Source organism: Alligator sinensis, unplaced genomic scaffold (genome assembly GCF_000455745.1).
Source record: "Alligator sinensis unplaced genomic scaffold, ASM45574v1 scaffold1229_1, whole genome shotgun sequence".
Lineage (NCBI taxonomy): Eukaryota > Metazoa > Chordata > Crocodylia > Alligatoridae > Alligator > Alligator sinensis.
Genome location: NW_005842843.1, coordinates 296,420 through 307,124, shown reverse-complemented (window position 1 = coordinate 307,124; position 10,705 = coordinate 296,420). Strand labels below are relative to the sequence as shown.

General features: G+C 44.9%; 1 protein-coding gene across 2 annotated transcripts in view; it reads left to right on the top strand.

Annotated features, from left to right (window-relative positions):
• The first annotated feature begins 376 nt into the window (after positions 1-376).
• Positions 377-10,705, top strand: part of LOC102373015 (MOB-like protein phocein) — a 25,250-nt gene continuing 14,921 nt past the window's right edge. The window contains exons 1-4 of one of the 2 annotated variants that reach the window (XM_006035471.3): positions 431-643; positions 2,055-2,219; positions 2,982-3,071; positions 3,683-3,858. In XM_006035471.3, the coding sequence (XP_006035533.1) occupies positions 641-643; positions 2,055-2,219; positions 2,982-3,071; positions 3,683-3,733 (309 nt within the window). In that variant the 5' untranslated portion in view covers positions 431-640 and the 3' untranslated portion in view covers positions 3,734-3,858. Of the gene's footprint in view, positions 644-2,054; positions 2,220-2,981; positions 3,072-3,682; positions 3,859-10,705 lie in introns of those variants that run through there. The other variant, XM_006035470.3, reaches the window with a different exon arrangement.

Genomic DNA, 10,705 nt, shown 5'->3' with positions numbered 1-10,705 from the left:
AGGCGGCCGGCTAGCACGAAACGGCGGCGGCTGTGCGGGCGGGCGGGCTCTGGCAGGCGCCTGGAGAACGCACGGCACTTTCAGGCTGTGCCCCTCCCCACGACCGGGCAGCGACCCATGTGCAGCTCCGCGCGGCCACCCCGGACCCAGCATCGCGGCCCGTGCCCACCCCGCTGGGGGAGGGGCCGCGCCCATCAGCCAATGGCTGCCCCGCCTGGCGGGGAGGGGGCGGGGCCCGCGGGGCCGGCCCGCACCACGCATGCGCTCTGGCTTCCCTTGAATGCTTCAGACAGGTTCCGGGGCCCCTCGGTTCCAGAACTTTCTAGAACGCTCATGCAGGCCAGGGGTCAAAGGGGACATAACGTCACTTCCGGGCAATGGAACGCCCCGTAGTCAGTACGGGGAGTACTAAAGCTGGCTTTAAAGTCGGCTGTAGCAAGAGTCCGCCCTTAACGGCGGCGCGGGCCTGCGAGCGAAAATAAACCAGCAAATCCAATTCCTCTCTCGCGGGGGGCGGGGCGGCTCCACCCCCTTCTGGTGCCGCGGTAGTGAGGCAGCGCGCATGCGCGGTTGGTGACCTTTTCACGCGTGGCCGCAGCGGGAAGGGCAGTGTGTGGGGAGCGGCAGCGGCAGGCGCGCCATGGTGAGTGCTGCGGCCGGGCTGGGATCTCGCTCGGCTGTGCCCGAAGGGCGTGGGGCCGGGGCGTGGGTAGTGGCGGCGGCTGCTGCTGCTGCTCGGGCGCGATCTTGGGCCATGTGCTAGGGACGTCCGGGCGGGGCGCGGGGGCTCGGCTCTCTCGTGTCCCCCCCCAGCGCCGTCCTCCCTCCGCCTTCGCCTGTGGCGGGATCGCCAGAGCCGCTATCTTGGCCTCGCTGTGCGGCCCGGCTCGGTGAGGGCCAAGGGGCGTTTTAGTTCGGGTCGGATCTCTCCATTCCCCGCTGTCCTCCCCGGGCGCGGGAGAAGGAAGTGTCGCGGTCAGGGTGAGTAGAGGCGGCACCGCCACGTACTGCTGCCCTGGTGCCCGCAACGGCTCTGCCCGGGCAGGGCGCCCCTTGACCTGTCTAGCTGCGGTGAGAGCCCCGGGCTTGCCCCCCTGCCCCCTGTGGCTGCCAGATCTGGACACTGGTGGAACCTGCTAGAAAGGAACGGAGCCCGCACCACGTGACTAGGCGGGTCTCCCTGCTTGCCCGCATGGTGGGGCTTGCAGGCTCGCGTTTGATTTTGGCACTGACCCCTAAACGTTTTTTGGGTGATTTCAAAGCCAAGGTAGAACGGTAGGCTAAGATATCCGACAGAAAGAAGGCTTGAGACTTTTGCAAAGATCAGTAGATAAAATTAGCCATACTTTTACAAGAATGCTAGGAGTCTCAATAAATGTTTTGCTTTTCTTTCTAAAATGCCAATAACAAGTAAGCTCACTCGTGGCATCATACATCTCTACGTAATATTTTTCTGGAAGGGCATGCATAATTGGATTAAATGCTAAACTGAAGTAGTGTAGCAGCCAGGACATGTTCTTTGTATCTTATTTGTGTCGAAGGACATAAGTAAAATAACTCAAAGGAGAATTGCCATCAAGCTCCTTTTCTTCTTCTTCTCTTTTTTTTTTTTTTTTTTTTAACAGTAGCCAGCTCTGATTTAAAACTTCTAAGTGCATTTTCATCTAATAATCAGTAATACCTTTAAGTCTTCTGGACTTTTAAGCTGCCTAAGGTATATGTGGTTTCTTCATCTAATAATTTATCTGTTACTTACATTAGTTAGTTATTTAAATTCTTATACATCTTTTTTCCATTTGGATCTCAATTGCAACTATTTGGGGGGAGGGAGTAGGTTCATTTCTGCTATAACAACGTTGTGCCTGATTCAGAGAGGTACAGAGCTTATACAGTTTGATTAACTTGAGTGCTCAACATTTCTCTGAAGCCTGCTACTAGCATAGTAAAATAGTTTGGGTTTTTCAGGTTTTTGGGATTGCAACCTTGTTGCAGTGTCGTGTGAAATATTCCTTTAGTTTGTAGCGCAGCATATAAAATTCCCTTTTTTTTAACAGGCAGGGCGTGCATTTCGGAAATTTATGCCCCTCTTTGACCGTGTTCTGGTTGAAAGATGTGTAGCTGAGACTGTAACAAAAGGAGGCATCATGCTTCCAGAAAAATCTCAAGGAAAAGTGCTGCAAGCAACAGTTGTGGCAGTTGGATCAGGATCAAAGGCAAAGGTAAATATGTTATAGCTGGAAGCTTGTTTAAGGGAAAATACTAATTGTGGTGGGATAATTGGAAAAAAACTGCTGCAGCCTACTTATTAACATTATTGCATTTGATCAAACCTATGAAAATAATTTGAAGAGGGATTGGAGGCAAAGGAGCCAAGAATTTAATCCTAGCATGGCTCTGACTTTGAGCATGGATGTGTTAACCATTTAAAGTAGTTTATGAAACAAGTTTTTTAGTAAGCTGTGAATTCAGGTTACAGAAATAAACTAATTGTGACTTTTTTTTTTACTTGCGCTTCCGAGTTTTTAAAAGCTGTCTGGTTTGCCCCACGCTTTCAGAAGTCTGTCTTGTCTTTGTTATAGAGGAAATCTGTTGACTTGGCCTATATTATATTGAGACAAATGAATCCTATGCTCCCATATTAGGGCTTTTCTGAATAAGAAATCTAAATTAAAAAAAACTCATTGTATGATGAAAACACTTCAAATTTGAATTCTGAATATTAAATCCTTTGCTACCCAGGTGTAGCATTACGCTAATGCTTGGGAACCAGAAAATGGAGCGCATTACTCATTAGCCTGAACTCTCAATCTCTCTCTCCTCCTCCCCCCCCCCCCCCCCCCCCCCCCCCCCCCCTTTACCTTTTTGTTAGATTGCATATATTTTTATAATCTGGAAGGTTTGTTTTTTTTATTTTAAATTGTAATAGTGCTTCATGTGTGTGTTATGTTGTAAATAAACTTATATCTTTTTCTTCTCTTCAGAATGGAGAGGTCCAGCCAGTCAGTGTTAAAGTTGGTGACAAGGTTTTACTACCAGAGTATGGGGGTACTAAAGTAGTACTGGAAGATAAGGTTTGTCTAAAATACTTAAAACTAGCTTAGCTTGCACTTATTAATTTGAGACTCTCTGTAAAGTCCAGTTGATTACAATATAAAGTCCAAAACAGTTCAATGTTGATTCTTCAAGATGTGTGCCACTGATTAAGTTAAAGTGCTAGAGCACCAATATCAAGTTGGTTCTGAAGTATATACTGTGCTTCCCTTACTGGAAGAGAAACCCTACACCTTCAAATGTTAGGGGAGAAATACCTAGTAGGAGTGACTACAGGATGAATTTTGCTGAGGTGGGGAGAAGATTCCAGAACCTCCCACCACCAAACTTGCAGGAATTGATAAATGCAGTCTCAAAGGTTATTCTTACTAGACAAAAATTATCCTGGTGCTTGTCCAAAGGGGCAAAAGCATCCTCTAGAACAAAGGTAACAAAAGGTGGATAATTTATGGGGCAGTTGAAGTGTAGAAAAGCCCTTGGGTTAATAATTCCTTTGATTGTATAATATTAACTCTCTCGTTTTATAGTCATTGCAGTCATGATTTATAACATTTAGTACCATTTCCCTTAGTGTCAGTGCTTATATGCTATTTGACTCCACTGCATATTCTATTTTCTTTTTCATTTGCAGGACTACTTCTTATTTAGAGATGGTGACATTCTTGGAAAATATGTGGACTAAATTTCTTGTATTGCAGCAGTATCATGAAGTCATCCATTCCACTAAACTCTTGAATTTTTTCATCATGTAAATAATTTTCTGTTGTTTAGTTTATAATAAACAGATATCAAATCTTTCTGAAATAACTCGTACAATCTCATTGTAGTGATTGGAACACTTAAAATAAAACGATGTGTACTGTCAGATAAATATTTCAGTTCCTCATCTTTTAGAGTTCAGCAGTAAGAAGATAGTGATTTTGATTTCAGCTTTTTTAAAAATAATTTTATTTGATAACCTCTACGTTTTTTGACGCATCTGAGACTTCAGTAGCAAAATTACAATAGGCTTTTCATTTTTCCTGCCTGTGTCTGTTTCTACTCCCCTGGAAATGACAAAACCCAACTGCCAAATGCTGTGTCACACAGTCAGACAAGGTTCCTTGGGTGAATTTGATATCTTTTATTAGACCAACCCAAATAGTTGGAGAATAGTTATTAAGCAAGCTTTCGGGTTCAAAAACCCTTCATCAGGCTTAAGAAGCTGCAGCAGCTGGTGTGTGCTCTTCCTGGATGGAATGAAAAGTAAACAAGCCAGGGGCTGGGCTGGGCTGGGGAGTCAGTTGCCAGGCAGATTATAATGTATCAAAACTCAAATGTCTATGTTTAGTCCCTGATCTCTAGTATCCAGCAGGTTGAAATGGAGCTCATAGGCTCGTCTCTGGGATGTGTTGTGTAAGTTTCCCTTGAGGATCAGGACTGAGAGAGTGGCCCTCCTGTGAGAAATGTGCCCCCACCGGTAATTGGGTGTTTCTGTCTTTGATGGATTTCCAGTGTGCATTCATTCTGGTGCGCAGTTGTTGTCTGGTCTCTCCTACATATCTTCCATCAGGGCATATGTAGGAGAGACCAGACAACAACTGCGCACCAGAATGAATGCACACTGGAAATCCATCAAAGACAGAAACACCCAATTACCGGTGGGGGCACATTTCTCACAGGAGGGCCACTCTCTCTCCAATCTCTCAGTCCTGATCCTCAAGGTAAACTTACACAACACTTCCCAGAGACGAGCCTATGAACTCCATTTCATCAACCTGCTGGATACTAGAGATCAGGGACTAAACATAGACATTGGATTTTTGATACATTATGATCTGCCTGGCAACTGACTCCCCAGCCCAGCCCCTGGCTTGTTTACTTTTCATTCCATCCAGGAAGAGCACACACCAGCTGCTGCAGCTTCCTGAGTCTGACGAAGGGTTTTTGAACCCGAAAGCTTGCTTAATAACTATTCTCCAACCATTTGGGTTGGTCTAATAAAAGATATCAAATTCACCCAAGGAACCTTGTCTGCCTGTCCTTAGACCAACACGGCTACAACCTAAACCTGTGTCACACAGTAACACTTCTTGTGCTCGTCTGTAATGCTGTTTTGTTTCTAGTAAATAGGGGTAGCTTAGTATTGGCACAGAAACCTGTCAGCCAGGTGAGTGCTGTGAAAACAAAGTGAAGTTTGAGGGTACTAATTACAGCAATTTTGGACCTTACTTGTTTTAAGTAACAGATTATTATCTTTTACCAGCTTTTTTGGCTTGTCTGGGTTTATTAGTTTGAATTTGATGTTGCACAAATCTAGTTTATAAAAAATTTTTTCCTTAGTAGGAACATTTTGAATTGGATCTGTGCAAAATATAGTTAGAGGTTGTTAGAAAGTATTTAGTTTAAAAAAGAATAAAGAATCCTACAGAAAAACCTACTTTCTTTAGAATTAAATAAAGAAATTGAGCTTGAACTATTAAATTGGCAGGAGTCTCAACAATGTCTGCATGCAGTAGCATTTTTTTCAATGCAGGTAGGACACGATTCTGAATTCAGCTGGAACAATAAAGACCAACTGTCTTGACATCTTTACCAGCTCAAGCAAATGTAGTGTATTTACCTTTTAATTTAAGATGACCCCACTAATATTAGATTCTATACATGCTGGTAAATTGTCTATGTATAGAATCTAATGGAAGGTCATCTTAAAGTAGTTTTGGGGGGGGGAGTGAGGCAGGCAACTTTTTCTCCTGCTGTCTGACACTTACTGTTCTCATCCTTGAGCCCCTGCCCTGGCCCCTTACCCTTGCTCTGGTACATGCAGGTGCTCTCCCTTGCTTCAGCCTGGGACATAGAGTATGGCCCTGGTCCAGCCCCACAGCAGCAGCGCAGAGCCAGCACCACTAATACAAGGCCAGCCTGAGGCTGTCTTTCTGTGCCCCAGGCAGGCATGCAGAGGTGGGGGGGTGTGCACTGCAGCTCCAGCTCTGGTTGGCCACCTCCCTCAGCACTTTGTATTCAATTCCAAGATGGGGTGCTAAATAAGGGAAAATAAACTCAACTTGGAATTGAGTAGATACAATAAAATCTTCACTTATTACAAGAAAATAAAGCCTAAACATTCAGCTACCTTGAACTTTGTCCCATGGCAGTCTTCCTTCATGATTTTATTTCTGAAACTGAAGATTGTAGGAATTTGTGTTGTGCTAGGCCATGGTTATAATAAGTTACACTGCTGAAAAGCAGTAGGAAGAATGGCCTCCTGACCACTAGATGACCCAGTAAGAAAGAAAAATTAAAATGCACTAATAGACAAAAAGACACTGAAAGAAGTATGAAAACAGCTACAGTACAGGTGTGTAAACTTTGCGAAGGAAACAAGATGAACATCATAAGAGTTGGCATGGGGGGTGGGGAGGGGCATGCCAATAAATGGGTTTGGAGACCAGTTCCTTGTAGAGACCCAGCAGGGTATGAATAACATACCAGTGAATCTAGTAGTTGAGGATAAGCTGCTCCCATTTTGGACAGACTGAATCAGATCAACTGGTGTCCTATCAACAGTAGACCTTTTGCTACTGAACACATGTAGAGCTGTGTTTTCTGTGTTGTATTCTGGATCTGGAGGACAGCTTGCTAGCATCAGAACATTACAGACCCCAGTAGCCTGTGCATAATAAGCAACAGCAACCAAATGACACCTGAGAAAACTACATGCCTAAAAAAAGATTACTTGTAGCCTGTCTATTTTAAAAGACCGCTTATCAAGTAACCCAGTGAAAATAAACCTGGGCAGATGCATTATCTACTACCAGTAAGCATAGCACAATGATGTCTGTGTTGCGACATATTTCTTCTGGTCACATGTTAAGCCTTTGAAGTGGTTGAGGTATTTAAAATATTTACAGTTTAGCTTATACAAACAAGCCATGCAAGTGAGAGAGAACAGCGATTGGAAGAACATTTTGAAGGTAAGTTGGGGTACCGAAATACATGCTCCAGTGTATTCTAATTAGAACATTGGAGCAGACTTGATCTAATTAGAACACACCAGCGTGCTGCATTGTCGCATGTATTCAGTTTCCTGTGTTTCAAATGGCAGCAGGGGTGCTGTAACTAAAACTTCTCAAACTTTAAAGTACCCCTGCAGCCATTTTAAAAAGGGGGACACTGAATACATGTGATGTGGTGTTTTAATTAGAGTGGCTGTCTGGAGCATGGCGCATGCACCCCTCCCCCACTGTGTATAGACACCCTCAGTGTTTAGGCCTATTTTAGTCTGTCTTTTAAATAATGCCATCTGCAATGGATTTTGGTTGGCAGTTGTAGCATAGGGCAGTGGTTTTTAACTTTTTTCATTTGCAAACCCCTTCGGAAATTTTAATGGAGGTCTGGACCCCTTTGAATTGTAAGTATTCGCATACTCTTAATTGATCATAGTTATCTTTTGCCCTCATCCCAATGGGGACAATCACTTGATTGTCAGCAAAGGGGTTGGGCATGCTGCTCCTTCATTTTAAGGCACCAGCTGCAAAGATGGGCTACATTAATTGTGCCATAAATGTAATATATGCCAGGGGCACTAGTGCTCTCAGCCTCAGACTCTCAAGCCCAGCATCTTTTTTTAAAATCAGGTTATTAATATACCTAACATGGATATAGCTTTAGTGTACCATAGTTACTGTTAACATTAAGTTTAATTAGTACCTGTAATAACAGGTACTAACTCAACATGCAGTAACCTGCATTACTGCCCAGTAGCACCGGTTCATGCCTTTTTAGTGACACTAATGTGCAGTAGACTAATTCTACAGTGCATTAGCATTGTTTTTGCTGTGATACGTTAATGCGCAGTAGAATTAATCTACCATGCATTTAGCATTTCATGTACATGCACCCAATGTTTGTAAAGTGTTTTGTGGGTCTTGAAAAAGGATACCGGAGTTTATAAGTGTGAAGTACTGATGTGTTCCTGAACCCAAACTATAAAGTGGGGTTAGGTTGTCTGTAAAGTTTGCAGATCAGACCTTTATGCAATATGAAGGCCATTAGTGTAGAATATTTCATTCTTTCAAAATAAGGCTATTGCTGTAAAAGGATACTGCTATCATTAGACAGAAACAGTGATCTATCTGCCACAAGTATAATTTTCTCAGCAGTGGCTGGATGGCAGGTTATTGCTGGGTTTCACTTAGAAGGGGAAGACTAGTCCCAGATTTCTATTCCGGGATGGGAGGGTGTTTAGGCTGCTCCTCTCGTCTTCTATACTGTTTCATTGTCCTCAGGCAATGGTATAGGTGCTCCTATTTAGCCCCTCTCATTTCTCTGCATGGGTGAGGATCTCCCAGCCTTTCCCAAGTTGCATCTGAACTGGAAGGGAGAGAGAGGCTATAATAGCAATGTTTTGCCCTTTTGTCTGCATTCTACACTAGTAATATTGGCATTAGAAGCAGTTGTAATGTCTGCAGGAAATCATAGCTGCCCTATCTAGTCCCACCCCAAGCCGATGTGGGAAAGTACTTGAATAAGGCTTTTCCAAGTGAGGAAGGAAGGGACAGAAAGTGATGATCAGAGGCCTCTTTTCATGCAATAAATAAAATATTGGACTGAGTTTCATTCATAAAGTGAGGGTTGGGTTACCAACAAAAAAAGACATACCTTCTCTTTCATCTTAGCTAAGAAATATTATTTCTTTTTTTCTTCCTTGACTTCCAGGAAATACAAATGGGTTGCAGACTGATGTACATTGCCCTTGACAGAGGTTGTTAGATTGCCTGTCAGATTTATTTGCATTGTGGAAGCTCCACTGTCCTTGAATTTAAGTGTCAGGGACAAATACAGATGTTAAAAACTAGACTTCTCTGTGCTTTAAATGTTAAGCCTTGTCAATTCTGTCTGGTGGAAAAAAATGGTGCTTTAGGTACAGAGCTCAGCTAGTGATGCTTGTATCTACCCTACTCCATGCTTAACTAAACAATGTCATCAGGATGATAGCAAAGCTTAAAAGCCTTTTTACCTGGACTTGTAACTCCTGTAAATGATCCAAGTGGCAATCTGCACACGGAGCAAAAGTGTAAAATGATCTTACACTGGGAAGCAAAGTGCATACAGTAGAATTTGAAACCTTTAATATTGGGAACTGGCGGAATGGAAACAACCCCTCTTTAGGGAGTGCAAGGAAGAGAGCTTTAATGTGGAGTAGTTGCATTGTTTAACGTTGTTTGGTGTCTGTCTTATTCATTGGAAAAATAACTCTTCCCTCCCACTCCATCTCCTTTTCTCACAGTTGTTTGCTTTCCTCTGCCTGTAATACCTCATCCCCTCTCCCCCCACTTCCTTACCTCTGCCTTTCTGTCCACATACATAGAATTCTCTTTTCTCGTCTTCAGGTTCCCCCTGATACCTGGAGTTATTCCAGTCCTCTTCCATAGCTGCAGATCCATGGCAGGATCTAAAATTTTGACAAGGGGGGTGCAGATGGTGAGGTGCATCATCAGGCATAAAACAACACATATTTTTCTCTAGTTAAAAATAAACTAGAAGCTTTACTACTATGTCAAGGGCCCTGGGGCTGCATTATTCAATTTAAGATTGAAGCAAAAATAAATATAACCTAATTGGAATGAGTTAAAAATAATCTGCAGGGCTGTGAAATAGGATCATCATTACCAGGAGCAACTAACAGGCAGTAGAACTGCAGAACAAAGGTGAAGTGGTGGAACACAAAGACCATGGCAAAGAAGAGAGGGTCCTTAACAGCTGTGGAAGGAAGAGTTTAGAAGGGATCAGGTAGACTGCAATGAACCATGATGGGTGTGCAATCAGACCCTGACTGGGGTAATTACTTGTCCTTTCCCTTGTCCTGCTGGAGCTGTTCCTTCCTTCTCTAATCCCACCCTGCCTGCCTGTCCCATGTGCTCTCCCTGCTACAGCCACTGCCTGAGTGTATCCCCTTGCACACAGCAGGGCCTGGCTTGTTTTACCTCGCAGCCTAGATCAGCGGTTCCCAAGCTGTGGGCTGGGACCCCAGATGAAGTCACAACATCAGTGGATGGGGCCGTGGGGGTGGGTTGGGACTGAGGGGCCATGCTGAGGAAATGGGGTCACGCTGAGGAAAAAGTGGGAAGCATTGGCCTAGGTGAAACCCTGCTGCAGCCCTGAGTAACTGTGTGGCAGCTCCATGTGTGCGAGCCAGGCCCCTTTTCCTAATCACTCCTATCCTTTACGGCATTTCAAACCGCTCGCCTCACAGACCCATTGTGCGTGTGCCCCGTGCATGTGCAGGTAGCGGTGTCCGTAGCCTAAGGCAGGATGTACATGTGCACACCTGAACCCGCACGCCCGTGGACAGGTAACAGAAGCGCCCCAGGCAAGGCCCGAGCCCCTGGCGCGGGAGCTCAGCGAGGCGGAGCGTCCTATCCTTTACGGCATTTCAAACCGCTCGCCTCACAGACCCATTGTGCGTGTGCCCCGTGCATGTGCAGGTAGCGGTGTCCGTAGCCTAAGGCAGGATGTACATGTGCACACCTGAACCCGCACGCCCGTGGACAGGTAACAGAAGCGCCCCAGGCAAGGCCCGAGCCCCTGGCGCGGGAGCTCAGCGAGGCGGAGCGGAGCGAGGCGACCGCTTTGGCTACTGCCTCCGCCGCACGCGCCCAGGGCTACGACAAGG